Source organism: Mesoplodon densirostris, chromosome 8, assembly GCF_025265405.1.
Source record: "Mesoplodon densirostris isolate mMesDen1 chromosome 8, mMesDen1 primary haplotype, whole genome shotgun sequence".
Taxonomy (NCBI): domain Eukaryota; kingdom Metazoa; phylum Chordata; class Mammalia; order Artiodactyla; family Ziphiidae; genus Mesoplodon; species Mesoplodon densirostris.
The window spans coordinates 111089375-111107949 of NC_082668.1; the positions used below are offsets into that span (position 1 = coordinate 111089375).

General features: G+C 45.5%; 1 protein-coding gene across 2 annotated transcripts in view; it reads left to right on the plus strand.

Moving 5' to 3' along the window:
- Positions 1-18575, plus strand: part of CCDC93 (coiled-coil domain containing 93) — an 87892-nt gene that overhangs the window by 20586 nt on the left and 48731 nt on the right. For both annotated transcript variants that reach the window (XM_060107224.1, XM_060107225.1), the window contains exons 7-11: positions 7005-7105; positions 14511-14547; positions 17142-17234; positions 17521-17571; positions 18430-18516. In XM_060107224.1, coding sequence (XP_059963207.1) covers positions 7005-7105; positions 14511-14547; positions 17142-17234; positions 17521-17571; positions 18430-18516 — 369 coding nt within the window. The remainder of the gene's footprint in view (positions 1-7004; positions 7106-14510; positions 14548-17141; positions 17235-17520; positions 17572-18429; positions 18517-18575) is intronic.

Genomic DNA, 18575 nt, shown 5'->3' on the forward strand with positions numbered 1-18575 from the left:
TAATAGTTCAAATTGCTTAGTTTATTTCCTTTTTTTATGTGTGAACCTACTCCTCGGTTGACTGTCAATACATTTGCAACAGGAATGATAAAAAAATTTTTATGGATGGCCAGAGCTGGCCTTTGGGTTTTGTTTGTTTGTTTTCTTCTTTCTCTACCTACTGAAAATACTCTCCCATTTCTAGATGCTGTCTTCTTAGGTTTCTGAGCTGAGCCCTGTTGCCATTAACTTCCATCCTTCCCACCCACCACTTCTGCACATGCTTGCTTGCGGCCTTGGAGTGAGGGTCCCAGGAGCTTGTCAGGGACTCCGGGGCTCCATGCCCCTGTCTTCTTCTTGTGAGTCAGTGTAAGACATGGAACAGCTTGCTGCATTTTGTTTGCTGTCACTCTCTCCAAAGAGAGTCCCTCCCCTCGTAAAGGGAATAGAGTCTTTCCTAGGTGACCAGGGTGTGGCTCTTTGCAAGTCTCAGTTTCTCAAGAATGTTTTCTTCTCCTTCCAGCCTCTCCCCAGTTCTCCCCTTCAGATGTCTCATCCCTGTTTCTTACCTGCCCCTTATACTGACACATGTAGAATCCCACATTTAAACTCTGAATGGTAAATTAAGGATTAAAATTCGCTCTTACAGACAGCGCCAGGTTTCTAGAGCCAGCCTTTTATAAAATATGCATGTAGCTGCCGGGTACTGACTGAGCGCCTTCTATGTGCTGGACATCTAATGAGGCATTTTACAAGCATTGTCTCATGTACTCCTCATCAACACTCAAGGACTTAGGCATTACATTTCCATTTTATAAATCAGGAAGTTGAAACTCAGAAAGGTTAATAAATTCCCTACACAGTTGCAGAGCTGAGAAGAGGCAGCCAGGTTTTCATTTTACATCTGGCTTCTCAGACACAGCAGGTGTTGGTGCTTCTCTAGTTTTCCACTGTTCCCCTGGTCTCTGATTTCCGACATATCCCTGACACTGATTTGGCCATAATGTTTCTGACTGATTTCAGGACCCTGGGGTAGTATTTATCAGGGTCCCAGAGACTCAAATGCATGCAGAGTGCTTGCCTGCTCTGCCCTTGTGAGGGCGTCTCCTCTGCCTTTGCCCGTTTGAAGACCATTTGTCCAGCTGGGGAATGGGTGCCAAGTGGAGATTGTCCTGTTGTCTTTTTTTCCATCTATTAACAAGTTATCATTGTGCCTCAACAAGCAGACTTTACTTACTCTTGCTTACATGTCTTTTCAAAAATAAATATTAAACATTTTAATATTTTTCAAAATATTTTAGCTTATAAGAATATAAGCTTGGGGGCTTCCCTGGTGGCGCAGTGGTTGAGAATCTGCCTGCTAATGCAGGGGACACGGGTTCGAGCCCTGGTCTGGGAGGATCCCACATGCCGCGGAGCAACTAGGCCCGTGAGCCACGACTACTGAGCCTGCGCGTCTGGAGCCTGTGCTGCGCAACAAGAGGCCGCGATAGTGAGAGGCCCGCGCACCGCGATGAAGAGTGGCCCCCGCTTGCCACAACTAGAGAAAGCCCTCACACAGAAACGAAGATGCAACACAGCAAAAATAAAAATAAAATGTATTAATTAATAAAAAGAAACTCCTACCCCCAACATCTTAAAAAAAAAAAAAAGAATATAAGCTTGTCTTCTCTTTAGCCATCATTGTAGGACTGTTCCAATTTTTTGCACTCATCCTTGGTTATGTAGCTCATCTATTTTTTTGATGCATGATTTTTTGTTTTACAAAAGGTTATTTTTCTTTCATACTACTACTGTGGTAATAATGAAAAATTAGGAATTGGAGAAAAAGTACAAAGACTCAATCACCCACGATACCACCAGCCAGGGATAACCACTGTTATTCCAAGTGGGAGATATATAGTTATGGGTATCCATATAGAAAATTAGAGAGCACAGAAAATGACATGATACTATATATTCTGTTTTGTTGTGTGGTTATTTTGCTCAACAGTATAATCAAGGATATATTTCCATGCCAATAAATATACCTCCATAGCATTTTTAGTGGCTGTACGTTATACATTGTGTGGTACTAACCTAACTAGCTTAGTTTGTTTTTGGGGGGGTTTTTTGGTTTTGTTTTGTTTTGGCTATTATGTAGGACATCCCCATAGCTAAATTTTTTCTTTTATCTTTAATTATTTACTTGGGTTACATTCCATGAAGTGGAGTTGGTTCAGAGGTTATGCCTCAGTCTGTTAGTACCTCTTGCCAGATTGCCTGGCAGAAAGGCTGTTGTGTGAACTTTTTTTTTTTTTTGCGGTACGCGGGCCTCTCACTGCCGCGGCCTCTCCCGTTGCGGAGCACAGGCTCCGGACGCGCAGGCTCAGCGGCCACGGGCCCAGCTGCTCCACGGCATGTGGGATCCTCCCGGACCGGGGCACAAACTCGTGTCCCCTGCATCGGCAGGCAGACTGTCAACCACTGCACCACCAGGGAAGCCCTGTTGTGTGAACTTTTAACTTCTGAGCTCATCACCTTCCAGTGTTCTCTCTTTTTGTCTTGGCCTCATTTTTCTTTGTCCTGGGGATTATTCCCAGTACTTCTGCTTCTCCTTTGAAATGTGTTCTTTTCTTGACTTCTCCATATCTCCTTTTTACGGAATAGGTGGCCACTTTGTAGAAGGCCTGCTTGATGGGAGGTGGTATTTTCAAAGGACATAAGAAAATGAAACTATTGCCCAGGACAGGCCTCCCCTTACCCTTCCACTTTCGCATCATAATCATCATCGCTCATTTGTCTCACCTAATGTGCTGTTGTATAGCCTACTTCCTCCTTTTCTGAACTGTCAGCCTTCCATATTCATGAAGTATCTGACCTGTGCAGTGAGGTCTTTTACTCCCTCTCAACCTCGAGTAAAGAGTAGCTGTGAAATTTTACCCAAAGCCCCCAAAGATACATTTGCTTACTGTTTGTTGAGCATTTCTTGGTAATGTTTAGAATTTTGTATGAGAACAGAGGGGACAGAGGGAATAAGAAAAGACTTCTTATTGGTCCCCTAAGAGACCAGGTCATTTAAAACTGCGACTCCACTGTGTTCTTCCATAGGAAATGCTGTGAGGAGGGCCTTTCTATCCAGGCCATGAAATGTAAACGTGGCAGCATAAGTAAAAAATATATATATTAGTATAATATATCAATATCAATGATATTGATATTATATCAATATATATATCAATAATATATATCAACAATAGCAAATATACACATGTATGTATATCTTAGCCCTTAATGTGTATCAGATAACATTAAATAGATTGACTAATCCTTACGACTCTCTCCATATACCTATTTTACAGATGGAAAACCTCGGAGGTTAAAGTAATTTGCCCCAAATCAGAGAGGTAGTAATGGGGCACGGGTTAAAACCCTGTCTGTCTGACTCCATCTATTCATTCCATAATAGTAATTGAGCGCTCACTGTGTGCCAGACCGCACTCTAGGGTATGAGGTGAAAGCAGGAGCATTGCAGCTGTAAGGGATTCAAGGGATTTCGGGACTCATCAAGGGAAAAAATGGGACGGGGCGTTAGCAGTAACACACACAGGGTCTCTGGGCGATGCTTTGACAGGTTTGCCTGAAGGGCAGGGAGGCTGTCAGTGCGCAGGCCATCCCGAGGCCGAGGCACCGGGGCCACCATTCAGGAGGGGAGACAAGGAAATGAGGGAGCCTCGGCCGGGGCAGGTTCGAGAAATCTGAAGGACAGCTGCAGCCTGGGGTCTTTATAACCACGGGGCTTATCCTACCTGTGGTTCGCAAATGTCAGGTGCAGTTTTGCAGAGCGTGCAACGTGGGCAGGCTGTAAACCGCTAAACTCTGCTTAGTGGGGCCATCTTTTAAACAACTGGGTCTGTGAAAAGTTTGAGGTTGGCGCTGGAGGGTTTTGAGCTGTGGGTCTCAGCCTGCTGTTAAAAAGTAAAGCTAGGAGTCGATACACAGAAGCCATCTTGGCTCATGTACACAAAACAGTGACCTCATTCTTACCCACCGAGTTACACTGTTTCGTACAAACTCAAAGGGACCTGAGGTGGGACTTGTGTCGAACCTCAAACAACAGAAGACAGGCACTTCCCTGGTGGCGCAGTGGTTGAGAGTCCGCCTGCCGATGCAAGGGACGCGGGTTCGTGCCCCGGTCCGGGAAGATCCCACATGCCGCGGAGCGGCTGGGCCCGTGAGCCATGGCCGCTGAGCCTGCGCATCCGGAGCCTGTGCTCCACAACGGGAGAGGCCACAACAGTGAGAGGCCCGCGTACCGCAAAAAAAAAAAAAAAAACAGAAGACAGGCCTGCATAGCGGAGCTCATGTAAAAGAGAATAGAGGAAGAACAAAGTTTAGGGGCGTCTGGAGAAAACCCTACCTCCCCAGCTAACTTTCCTACCCATAGACATGATTGCCATCCGTCTCTTGTCATTCCCTCACTCAGTTCCCAGGACTTCATTTTTGTGGTGGTGGTGGTGGTTTTATTCATGTGAGAATGAAGAAAACAACCTGATTTGTCTCAGTTATAATGACTTTCTTATGGGGTGTTTCAGGGCCCTGCACTTGCTGATGGGAACATCAGCGGAGCCCCTCTGGGTGGAAGGCAGCGTTTGTTCAGGGGCTGGTGGGCGAGGTGTGTCCATTAGAGTAGGGTTTGGGTTTGGGCTGCCAGGTGAGCCCTGGGAGAATGAGATGTGCTTCCTGCCGAGTTGTGTATGGTCCGGCCCCCTGGAGCTCTGGAGGGCAGTGGCTGCTCGTGGCTGTCTTGCTGCCCGCTGGGTATTTCCTGAAGGGGTTGCCCCCCCCGTAACTGAGAGGTGAATTATTTAATCTCTGCTTCTTTAGTAGCAAAGGTGGAGGTAATGGCATCTGCCCGGCTTCTACCTCATGGTGTAGTTACAAAATGTAAAAGGTGAGATGTATGTGGCGTGCTTTAAAGTGTAAGGATAATTACACGATGGCCAACATTTGTCATTGTTTGGCAGAATAAAAGGTCCTTGTGGCTGTCAGTTTCAGTATGCTATTGTTTTGGAGTCAGTCCTTCTTTAGACTCCAGTTTCCTGTCTGGGGTCATCGACTCTATGAATGGTAACTAAGGAAAGTTAGCAGTTAAGCTCAGTCATATAGTGCGGCTGTAATGGTAGAGCTCCTTGGAAATTAAACTGTACACAGTAACTGACGTCATATGGGTCTATTATGTTTTTCATTTCCCCATAAGTCTGTTTCGTGTTATTTATAGCTTCCTATTCATGTAGGCACCAGCAGCAACCTAGGAATATTTGCAACAGTGAGTTACAAGAGCAACCCTCCAGGGTCATCCCAGCACCCGTTTCATTCCTTTTCCACAGAATTGTTGAGATTATATATGTTACAGAAAGGATGTTTTTCTGTATGTTTGAAACTTTTCATAACAAAAAGTGAGATAATAATAAAGTTAACAAGAATTATCAAGAGGGGGACAATTCTAATTAGCATTAAAATACCACTGTCTGGAGAAACCTGATAGTATGCTTGTCCTGGTGATGTCCAGGTAGAGATTAGGTGTGGTGAACTCCGCTAGTGGAGAAGGAAAGATCCAGGGACAAACTGGAACACCTTGCACAAACAGCTGCCTGTTTGCACCCAGAGCCCTGACTGGAATACCTTGCACAAACAGCTGCCTCTTTGCACCCAGAGCCCTGAGCAAATATTATTAAGGTATTGTTTGATGCCAGTTTGGCAGTCAAGAAGGACATTCATTTGGGGTAGAATGACAACCAGGTCATCTGGGGGTGAAGACCTACATTAATTGAGCACCTACTATGTGCCATGTACTTTGTGTTTAGGAAATATATATATATATATATATATATATATATATATATGCAGTTTCAGAATGTGTCCTACACAAAAGAGGTCTGTGTTTCTACATTTATAACTAAATAATACTGTAATAATTTTAAAGTCATTGAAAGTTTAAAGTGCATTTTGTGTTTTTATATGTTTTTTAAGGATAAACCTCAAAACACTTTTGTAAAGAGATATATATCTCTGAAGGGTTTGTATTTACTTTCCTTTTCTGGTAATGGAGATTTCTATGCCATGAGAGAATTTTTTTTTAAACATTCTAGGTTAACGTGTATATCTGTGATTGTTGCGTGGTTTATGTCTCTGGGTGGTAGAAAGGTCTGGATATGTAGTGACTGGAAAATTTGTATTTTTTTCTGGAAAATTTTATTAAAGAATAAAAAGGATTTGAATAGAGAGATAAATCTTGCTTTTCAAGGCAAGATTCAGTATTACAGAGATGTCAGCTCTTCCCAAAGTAATGTATAAATTTGGTGTGATTCTAGTCAAAGCTCAACAGTTTTTCATAATGAACTTGACAAGCTGATGCTAGAATTCATTTGGAAGAGAAAATGTGTAAGAATAGCCAGGAAATTTGAAAAAGAACAGTGGAGACAGGATAAAGACTCATAAAGCAAGAGGAATTGAAGAGGGTGATATTGGTACATGTTTTATATATGTGTATATAGTTGTCATTTTAAATCAAGGAAAGGATAGACTATGAAACTGATGATGTTGGGATTCTTAATTTTCCATTCAGAGAAAAACGTATATCTATAGATACCTACCTTTCGCTATACCCCCCAAAAAAATTCTGAATAGATTAAAAGGCTAAATATAATCTATAAAAATAACATACAAGAGCTTTTTTTTTGTTTTTACAGTCCCTGGGTTAGGAAGTAAGATGACTGATAAGTTTGATTGCATGAAATATTAAAATGTCATAGGACAAAAAAACCCAACAAGATTAAACAAAGTTGACAGGCAATAGATGGGGTGGAAATATTTGCTCCAGTATAAAAATCAAAGGGGCAGATTCCTTGAAGGCCGTCGCCATGTGCCAGCTGTCCTCCTGCAGGGGAGCTGTACACCCGCTGCCATGGGAAAGGACTCCCGCCCCTGGCAGGCTAGACCAGCCCCCTCACGCTTATTAACTCCCCGCCTCATCCACTTCTTAGGATGCTTACAAGCCCCGTCGGAAGTACAGACGCCAGCGGGGAGCAGGGGAGATGCTGGATGAGGAATCACGGGTCCACACGACGCTGTTGGAATATGGCAGGTAACAAAGGCGGCCCAGTCTAAGGTGTCTATTTGATAAAACCATTGAAAAGGAAAGCTAGTTGAAATTGCTTCATTGGGGTGAACTTGGTTGGTTTTCACCTGACTGAGTCTACGGGTTTGAGCCTGTGATTGCCAGCACCGGGGACTTCTCTCCCTCGTGTTGAATTAGCTCAGTTTCTGTGGGTGGTTTCTCTGGTGGTGGGAGAGGCCTGATCTTTGAAGTTCCTCACCGAGCCCCCATCCCCGGCTCTGCCCTCCTCGGGGAGTTGGGAAGCGTGGGGCGTTCGCAGAGGCCCAGGTGGGCTGCCTTCATGCCCCTGCCATATGTTAACACCTTCAGGTAAACTAAGAATTGAAAGCAGTTACGGCGGTTTTACTTTGTGTCGGAGTCTAATAGTTTTGGTTCCCTGTGAAGAATTGTCCTGACCAGGAAAATGAAGAATTTAGAAGTAGTTTTGTCACTTCTTAAAAACATCTCTAATTTTAAAAAATACAGTTCTTATAGCCTCAGTTTTCAGTTACACACACACACACACACACACACACACACACGGAAATGCTTCTCCTCGTTGAATTTTTTGCTTGACTGTGGGTATTAACCTTCCTTTGTGTCCTGAATTTTCTACTTAGGGTCACTGATTCCTTGATGTGAGTATGTCTCCTGTGCTTCCTCTCCCTCTGCTCGGAGTGATTGCTGTGCGCTGCCCTGCTCATAACCCAGCCCTCACTGGGGGGCTGGGAGTAACAGCACTGCCAGTAGCATCTCCAAGTGAGCACCTGATGGCTTCTCCCTCTAGGGTACTGGAGACAACCAGAAGGAAATTAAGGCTTAATTGCCTTACTTATTCCGTCTCTCAAATGGAACTGCAGTTGCGGCTTTTTGTTTGTTCATTTGTTTGTTTTTGAGAGAGTAATGCGGGCTCAGATCCTTTCTTCCTGAGAACGAAAGCTAGTCCGTTTTCATTCAGAGGCAGTTGTTCTGACCCTGACCTGCGCGTGAGGGCTGCCCCGCAGCTCACCAGCTGTTGCCGCGAATTGAGCTGCTTCTGAGTCAGGCACCTCCAGACCAGCGACGTAATTTGCAGGGCCCAATCAGCGTAAAATGAAAATGCAGGGCACCTTAGGCCCCTGGGAATCATAAATAATGATTAATCATTAAGGATTTCCTGACAGCGGCAACAGCCAAATGCGGGGCCCTTCGGGTGTGAGGTCCCGTGCCACTGGACGAGTTGCGCGCCTTGGACACTGCGAGGGGGGCTCTCTAGCCACCCCTCAGCTGCAGGCGGGCACACGAGACTGTGCTGGTCCGGGCGAGCCAGAGCTGGAGAGGCAGCCTCTGGGAGTGTCACGTGTTCTGGAGCCAGAGAAGACTTCGGCACGTGTGGTTTTTGGTAGTTTGTATTGTCCATACCTCCATTTTTTCCAGTATCCAGTACGTGTCTCAGAACTAGCCTTAGTTCTTATTGGTGGCATCATGCTGACGCCTGATTTCTGAGCCTGGGGTGGGTGTTCGATGAAGCCTTTTTTTGTTTGTTTTTTAGGAGATGGGGTTATTTTGCCTTTTTTTTTTTTTAAGCTTTTCTGGTAAGGAGAGGGTGAGTTTGTGAAGGTGGAGAATCCTGATGGTTTATTCACCTCATTCCCCTTTTTGAGAATGATGAAGACAGCACTCAGAAAGGTTAAAAAATAACGTGCCCAAGGTCAACTGCTGACGATTAAGAACTAGTAAGAGCCTCATACTGGGACTTGAACTCAGGTTTGCTGGACTCCAAAAACAGGTCATCATTATTATCTGCAAATGTTGTTTGAGCCTCTGGTGGGAGTTTGGTTCTTGATTTCAGGAAGACAGGCCCAGCGTTGGTTGTTTGATCTGAGACTGAACAACCAGAGAGTGGATGTTACAGCTGGCAGAGCAAATGGGATAAAACTTAGAGCCCCAAGAAGTGTCCATTTATTCCCCTTCCTTGGGCAGGCTGCTTGCCTCCTTTCTGTCTGTCTTACTCTTCCCTTAGGGTTTTAAGTCAATACTCTCCACGGCTTGAGATCCTTCCCATTCAATGAGGATTACATAACAATGTCCTTATGAAGGACTTCGAACAGTTTGTCTCATGTAAAAAAAGGAAATGTCAACTGTTAGGTGCTGTCACCACCAGCACCATCATCATCACCATCACTATCATCACCATCACCATCATCATCATAATCACAATCATCATCACCACCACCATCATCATTATCATCACCATCACCATCACCATCATCATCATAATCACAATCATCATCACCACCACCATCATCATTATCATCACCATCACCACCAACACCATCATCATCACCATCACTATCATCACCATCATCACCATAATCACAATCACCATCATCACCACCATCATTATCACTATCATCTTCCTCTTCATCACTATCACCATCACCACTGTCGTCTTTATCACCATCATCCTGAGCAACAGCAGTTTTCAGTTCTCAAATGCCCTTAAGTGTGACCTTTAGAATCAGATGAGGAGCCTCACCTGAGCCCCTCCTTTCAGTTCTCCTTGTCCCTATGTTCTCCTTACCCCCAGCTCTAGCCCTCCCTCCAGCCCCTTTATGAGAAGCCTTACCCTCTTCCCTTTCCTTCCTAATCCAGCAAAGCTGGGCCCCTGCTGCCTTGGGGACTCACTCCACTCCTCCCTGCCACCCCCTCACTGTCGTGGCACCCCTTAATTGCTCATCCACCTAGGAATCCTCATCCCTCATCTGTTGTCAGTTCTTCTGTTTTCCTCTTCATCTCGCCTCTTGACAAGAGGGAAAATATTTTGACTCCTAGCATAAGAAGATCTGAAAGCAGTGTTTCTTCTTTGGGGTTAGAGGTCAGTCATCAGCCTAAGCCCACAGAGCATCTGGCTTTGAGGCCCGCATCCCAGTTTCTTCTCCCTTTTTTGACTTTCAGTTGCTCAAATAAGGCTAGACTTTGAGCCTGGCCAACTATGCTGAGGACCTTACAGACTGTGTGTCTTGTTAAAAACATGTTGGGTATATTTGTTTAAATGTTATGTTGTTGGAAAAACAAGACTCATAGTTTCAATTTTAGACTTAAACACAATTGTATCTTTATAGTATTTCAATTATATTATGGGTCCAATCAACTTTTAAGAGCTAAACTTAAACAACTAACCACACTATGAAACTGTCACTGTGGGGAAATGCATTTTAAGTGCATATGACATGTCTCTCCCAACCTGTGTCCCCTCTGAAGGCCCATGACATGCTCATAGAGTATTTAGTAAATGCTCGTTGACTGAACAAAGAACAGAATCCACAGTCCTTAGTATTTAGGGCTTTTTTATGCCCCTGATTTGTTCTGGATTCCAGACGATTTGATATCTGTCTTACTTTGCCCTAGGGGAGAAAGTTAGTTTGTTTTCTAGAACTGTGATGTACAGTATGGTAGCCAGTAGCCACGTGTGACTGTTGAGCACTTACAATGTGACTAGTATGGCTCAGGAACAGAATTTTAATAATTAAGTTAAATTTAAATTTTTTTATTACATGCTTTAGTTATTGGAATATGTTTAAGTATGTCTGGAATAACTTGGCTATATGAACACTAATTTAAAGTTCTAGAAGATGTACATCCTTGATGATAAAGACCGAGTCCTGGGTCTGGAGTGTGAGGAAGTGACTGGGTGGTGAGAGGGCTGGAGCTCTGTTGGTGTTGACGGTGTAGAGGTCAGCCGGGTTGGTGGGTCAGAGCTAACAACGGGAAATCCAGGAGCACACTGAAGCACGTGGCACTGCATATCAGGCTGGCGCTTGAGAGGAAAGGGCCCAGCTGACAGGGCAAGAGGAAAGGTAGGTTGTAGGATACAGCATGAAAGGATGCTTTAGGAAGGATGAAAGAGAAGTAAATGTGTTTGTAGTAGAAATAAGTTGAAGCATCTCCCTGCTCTTTGTGAGGATGATAGGCCACAAAAGGGTATCATGTTCTCCTGGTGAAACTCAAACAGCACAGAAGAGTCTCCCAGAGATGTGGGACCAGTGAGGCAGATGTTGATAGGCAGCTGAGGACAGCTCTTTTTTGTCATGGAAGCGTTGCCACTGCATCACATGGAGAAGGAAACCTTTAGAAGAGTCAGCAGGACTCTTCATTCAGCAAATGTTAATCAAGTACCTACTATGTGCCAGGCACTGCACTAGACGCTGGGGATACAAAAGTGAGTATTCATAGCAGCCCTATTCACAGTCACCAAAAAGTGGAAACAAGCCAGATGTCCATCAGCTGCTGAATGGACAGACAAAATGTGGTTTTTTCATACAATGGGATACTATTTAGTCATGAGAAGGCATTAAGTACTGATTCATGCTATAATATTGATGAACTTTGAAAGCATGCTAAGTGAAAGAATCCAGGCACAAAAGGCCACGTGTTGTACGATTCCATTTATATGAAATGTTCAGAATAGGCAAATCCACAGAGACAGAAAGTAGATTAGTGGTTGCCAGGGGAAGGGGATAGGGGAAAATTGGACTAACTGCTATTTATATATATATTAGGTGTGGAGCTCTTTGGGTGATGGAACTATTCTAGAATTAGATAGTAGTGGTGGTTGCACAAAATAGTGAATACACTAAAAACCACTGAAGTATACATTTTTAAATGGTGAATTTTATGTTATATGAATTATACCTCAATTTAAAAAATGTAAAGAAAAAAAAAGTGAATGAAGCAAATTTCCTCCCCTCCAGGGCTCAACAGACAGATTGCACATAGCACATAATTATTGTACCCCGTGGGTGTCAACACAGAAGTGCATATCTGTGTGGGCCTAACCTAGTTTTGGGTGGTCAGAAAAGTCTTCCCAGAGCCTCTGTCTTTAAGGAGAGGTAGCTGCGACCTGGGAATTGAAATACTCAGATTTAGCTGTTTACTGCTTTGTTTGGAAAATCTGTAAAGTTCCTGGGCCTTAGATAAGGCCCCTCTGCCTGAGGGTATGTCTTTCTGCCCTGAAGGTCTCCACAGACTGAAGGCTTGGGAAACAAAAGAATACCTGCAAGGACACTTCTAGGAGTGGGAAACTTCAGAGAGACCCTCTGTTGGTCAGCGCTCCCTGGTTCAGGACACAAAGCCTTCCCACTAGTTTCGGCAGAAAGGACTGATTGCAGGGGTGGATGGGAGGAGTTAAGAGATGTGACGTAGGCTGAGCAGGGTCACTTTCCAAGTGTCACATTAGATCTGGGCTGCCTAGGCTGCTGCTTCTTCCTGCATCATCAGGAAGCTCGTGAACAGCCTGTGGAGTTGGGAAGCTGGTACTGCAGCTGCTGACAAAGAACCCACTCACTTTGCCAAAATCAGAAAACCACCGTGACAGCTTCTGGCCCCAGAGCCAGGTTACTGCTACTGGGATCCGCACCAGTGCAGTGAATCCTTTGTGCTTTTGCCGTCTCCTTCTCTGACTGCTACACACTCAGAACTCCAGCAAATGCATCTCACTGATTGAACCTAAGTAGTATTCAGAGCCCCAGGTGCAAGAGAGTATGGAAAATAGAGTTGTTTGTTCTCCTGCCTCCACGGTATAGTAAGATGCTAGATGTTGACTAAGCCAGTTCACTGAATCTGCCATAAGGTCCTGTACAGGATTTGGGTGGATACTCAAAACATAACTTTGGTCTGCTGCACTTTGGGCCTGTAGATCTGTGCCTAGAGGATGGGCACAGTGTAACCAGCAGTGACTTTTGGTCTCTCCAGTTATAAGACAACCTATTGCAGGGTCGGGTGATACTTTTGGCTTCTTGATTTCTCCATTTTCTTGGAGAAGGATGCAGACAGGCAAACAGGCAGTTGGACATGATTTCTGTCAAGGAAGTAGGGGGAACACGTACAGGCACAGGGATGGATCAGCCAGGGCAGAATGTTTGAGCAATTGAAAAGTTTCCAACCCAAACTACCCAGCCTGTAGTTTGTATCTCCTTCCGGCCCTCCCGTACTGTCAGTGGTAATTTATAGAAATCCTATGGAAGCTGTTTAAACAGGGCTTGGGATCATGTTTGCATGATGTACCATATCAGTGGTACAAAGCTCAGAGAGGTGAAGCAATTTCCCCCATGTTACACAGTTTGCTGGCACCAGAGTGAAGACTCTAGCTAAACCCATTGTCCTGACTTTCTACTTCCCAACCCACCTTGTATACCAGACTCAACTGTAAACTGAGCCTGTGATTTGTCAGCGGAGTTCTAAGAAATCCTGTGCCCAAGTGTGTGTTTCCCTTCACACTCATCACATGGCAGGCAAAGCACTGGTCCCAGGTTGAGATTTTCAGATTGAAAGTGGAACTGGCTTTTGGAAATGACTAAAGCCATCCAAAGCAAAGTCTGGGAACGCTTCAAAGAAGAGGTGGCTTTAGAGCTGAGGTGTGAGGAGTGAATAGGAAAGTAGGAGGAGCCAGGAGACTAGCACAGTGTGCAGAGCTCTGCTCAGGGGCCGACGCACAGGAGTGGGGAAGGCGACCTGCTGGCGGTGAGGGAGGCTCAGCGGTTGTTAGGCGGGGCCGTGGAAGGGAGGCCCTGGTGACAGTGGCCACAAGGGCGTGTGTTCCCTGCCAGTGACAGGTGTGGGCCAGGCCAGCGGGAGGTTGAATAAGGGATGGGGAAGGAAGAGGGGGCGTGGAGGCCCGAGACCGGGTCAGAGGCCAGCACATGACGCAGCAAGCAGGGTGAGGTGTGAGCGAGGGCAGAGCAGGAGCCCTTGATTTGTTTTTCTTAAACGGTCGCATGTGACTTTATTTCCTTAAAAGCTATTTAAAGGTAAGTGAGTTTGGGTGTTTCGCATTATGGTTTTTGTTCTAGGTCGAATGGTTCTTGCATTGCTTTAAAAAATAGATATTAATTAGAACCTGAAAAGCTAATTTAAACCAAAGTGCATTTGTGAGCATCTTTGAATTTAAACTTGGCATGCAGTGAGCACACAACATTATTGGCGTCATGCTTGGATTGTGTTTGAGAATGAAAAATGGGCTGGACGTGAGGTTATGAAAGTAGTCATTTAGAAAGCATATTTAGCTTGAGCAAACACATTCACATATCATACAGATATTTTTAAGGCTTTTAGCTTAAACCGTGGATCTGAAATGCAGTTCCTGATTCAAAGAGTAATAATCTCACTTAAAGAGAACGTTGCATTCTGCAGGAAGCGTTCCCATTTATAGTATTTACATGGCAAATAGAATGGCGGGCCCTTTATTCAAAAACAATGGGATATGGTTTTGGTTTAGGCACTTGAAACATGTTCTCCAGTCACCAAATAGCCTAAATTCTTTTTGGTGCCTTTCATATAAAAATCCAACTAAAATGCCTGTGATCAAATTTATTTTTTTAATAGTAATTGAACTCCCCTCTTTTGTGGCTTGCAGGAGGTATGGATTTAGCCGCCAGAGCAAAGCAGAGAAGGTAAGAAAAGCTTGGCTAATGGGAGAGAATGTTTGAGAGACGCAAGTGCCCCTGCCCTTTGCCTCTGTCTGACGCGGACGGGCTCCCAGCAGGGGTGGGACAGCAGGACTCTGGTCCCTGGGCAACCCCGGGCAGCGGGGATGTGCCAGCTGCCTTTAGCCCCTGAATCTCCCTCGTGGCATCCCCAGTCTGTTGCCCCTGCAGGCAACACCTCGTCATGGGACTGGAAGTGAAGGGTGATTGGAAGTCATGACACCAGGGTCAAACAGATGGCCTGTAATAACTCTAAAACTGTAGAGATGAAGTCCACTCCCAGAGCCCTTAGCACTCCTCATCTGATGAGAGAGGCCCTACACAGGTGTGAGCGGGCTGCTGGCAGTGAGAGAGAGCACAGCATGTGTTACAGGCTGGCCCTGTACTAAGACAACCTGGTGTGGGAAAAACGGAACGTCAAGATGGGGTTTTATAAGTTCATAAAAGAGTATCAAGGATTTCTCTTCATTCACGTATTTTTTTTTTGTATGTATCAGTATTCATTCATGGTTCTTAATTGTCAGCAGCAGGGAAGGCATATAAATCTTACAGTGCCAAACCTTTCCTGTGTTCAGGCCCTTTGTTCGGGGCCCTACGTGTATTTTTTCACTTATTCCTCTGAACAACTCTGGGAGGAAGATACTTATTTCTGTTTTTCAGGGCAGAAAGCTGAGGTTCAGAGAGGCTCAGTGATTGGTCTAAGATCACACAGCTCCTAAAGTGCCATAATAAGAATCTGAACCCAGATCTGTGTGACATCAAAGCCTGTGCTCTTACCCACTGCCTTTGCAATAATAACGTGCTAACTAAAGTGGCCAGTGGCCTCTTTAAAAGTAGAGTCCACAGCTTGAGATCTAGTAAAACCTCTTTCCTCATTCCCCTCCTGACCCCCAGATTTTCTTGAATGAGACGCCACTCCCCGTGCCGTTCTCCTGCCACCCCTCCTCTGTGCAGATCCCCCATTCCTCAGTCCTTCCAGGAAGCCTTCCCTGACCGCGGCCTCCCTCTGCTTTCTGCGGTCATTGTCTCAGTCCTTGGGGGGCACTGACAGTGACTTGGAGCTTATGTTCTAAAGCCAGACTGGCTGGTTTCAAGTCCTAGCTCCTCCCCTTCACTGTGTGACTGTGGTCAGTAGACTTTGTTGTGCCTTAGTTCACAGCATCTGTGAAATGGGGGCAGAAATTGTACTACCTCACAACATGGTTGTGAAGATTAAAATACAAAGGATGTAGAATGATCCAGCCCATAGTGCACACCTACAAAGCATTAACTATCATCATTATTATGATCATCATTAACAATCATTTATGCATTCATTACGACATATTCTTTTTTGGTTTTCTTCTTATTTCTTCCACATTTGTGTTTTCACTCAACCAAACAGCCATTTCCTCCAAAGCAAGGTTTTTTTTCTGGGTTTGAGTGTCATGTGGCATCTAGTGTATAAGAATTTGATGTGTATGTGTAATATGTAATTTTAAGTCTGAAAAGAATGTCTATGTATATGACTATATTCTGAAATAAGGCAGTTTGGTTATGATTGGAAAAATCATGAGATGCCCATGAAATATTATTCGCATTGGCCTTGCCTTATCATTCTCATCTGAGATGGCACATTTGAACTGGAAGTCTTATCCCCTGTAGATATATGGAGACGCTCAGGCCACGCCCCAGGGTCAGTCATAGGCTTGTTATAGAAATGCATCTCAGAACTGGGATGGTCTCAGAAGGGTATCTGAGGGCAGTCCTCTCATTCAACCCTAGAAGACCCCAGTATCCAGAGAAGGTAAGCCTGAGGTTGCCAGCTGGTGAATGGCAAAGATGGAGCTAAAACCAAGAACCCTAGACTTGCAGCCCAGGTTTGGGGAGCAGCCGTTACTCCAAGTGTCCTGAGCGTGGTGCCGTGTATTTAGAACTTGAGCTGGTTCCATAGCCTGGAGCTTAAGCACCAGGGCAAGCAGTTTAGAGTCTTATCCTTCAGGCCAGTGGTTTTCAAACTTTGCTGACCACTCTTGGCAGTAAGAATGCTGTTTTTCATCATGGTTCAGTACACACACACACACACACACACACACACACACACACACACACACACACACACACACACACACACACACACACACACACACACACACACACACACACACACACACACACTACACATACACAGACACACACCTGCAGATACAACCCCCAAAACAAAAGTTTCACAAAGCAGTACATAACCCTTTACTACCTGTAGTACACTTGGATGTGTTGTGTTCTGTTATTTTTATTTAATTTATTTAGATGCCAATCATACCTGCTAAATTACTTTCCTATCCCACTAATGGGTCTCTGCTGAAAAACAGGCAGTGACCTTAAGGCAGTGATCTGCTCTTGGCAGGAATTAAAGTAGGGGAAGCCCCGATCTCTGGATCCTGCTTTCTTCCCCAGAGACTGGGTGACTTGTCCAGATCCGTGTGTTTTCCTTCACAGACTCATGCTCCTTTGCAGTGTTGTCCTTTCTCTACTGAATCTCCAACTGCAGTGCTCAGCTGTCTTCCCATCTTCCCTTCCAGGCTGAGGACAAGAAAATGGCACTTCCCACAGGGCTGTTAGCTGCAGAGAAAGCCGACGCCCGCGAGGAAGATGAGCTCCAGGCTGCTGAAGAGGTGAGTGGTCCATGTAGCCCCTGAGGTTTCCGCCTAAGTCTTTGGGGGAAATCTCACTTTCATCCGCAGCTTCCAGGATGGCCCGCTGCCTCCCACAGCCAGCTGCTGTTGGCTGGCCTTTCGCGCCCTTTTCAGCTTCCTTTCATCACCTATCATGAAGCTCACTGTAAAATGAGACCGGCTGAAATAGCCCTTGGGTTCCACTGCGAAAACCTGTTGCGACACCCTGCTTAAGTCTTGTGTGGTCAGACCTGCTCCCTGCTACCTCTCCCTGTTCTTCTTTTAGCAGCGTATTCAGTCCCTGATGACCAGGATGACTGCCGTGGCACGTGAGGAGGTGAGGCAGGTGTGCTCACATGGGTGGGCGTGGTGTGGGGGTGGAGGCTCGGCACCACCCCGGCTCTGCTATGAGGGGGCCTCTTCCGAGTGTCCACCCTCGGGGCCCTCTCGTTTCAGCACCCTGCTTCCCGTTTTCTTGGGATCTTTCTTTTGGAAACCTTTTATACATGCACGGTGTTGCCGGCCATGGGAACCTCGAGGAAGGAGATTTGAAGGGCCCATGTGAAGACAGGATGTCCCAGCTGGGGTGGCATCACAGGGCCCCTGCAGGAGAGCTGTGGTTCAGCCCTGCCTCTCCCTAACTGCATGTGGCATCCCATGCCAAAGGAGCCCTTGTTTCCCTCCTACACCATCTAGGTAGACGATAGGGTACTAAATTTATATTCACTCTTCCCAGAGCTCATGACCTGTGTAAAAGGTTTAACCAAGTGCTTTGAAAGGAGAATTCCTTTTTAGGACAGGAAGGGCCTGTGGCAGTCAAGAGATAGTTCAGGAATTCTGAGCTCCCTTTTCCTCTCCCATTTGTACTTTTTTCCTCGGAGTCCGATGCCTACCAAGTTCCCTTCAGGCTCTTTTTAGTGATCCTCAGCAGTAAAAACCCTGGAATGATTTTCCAGGATACCCAGGGTCCGAGGAGAATCTAACACAGTCTGCTGAGTGACTCAGGAGGAGGGAGGTGACTTAACCTTTGCCCTGAAGCTTGTTTTCTCCCTTCCGTGTTTCCGAACACATGAGCAAAAGCCAAATTATTTTTCCCCTGGGAATATTATCTATTTTACTTTAATAGTGTTCAGGGTTTCCAGTTGTGTGAAAGACAGTGCACGGCCTTGAGAACACACCCTCCCTGTGATTGCAGAGCCGTCTGACCGCTAGCTCCGTGGGCCAGATCGTGGGCCTCTGCTCTGCCGAGATCAAGCAGATCGTGTCTGAGTATGCAGAGAAGGTATGTGGGGACCCAGCTGGAGCCTTTGCCTCAGATAATGCCCCAAGGACTTCTCCTGC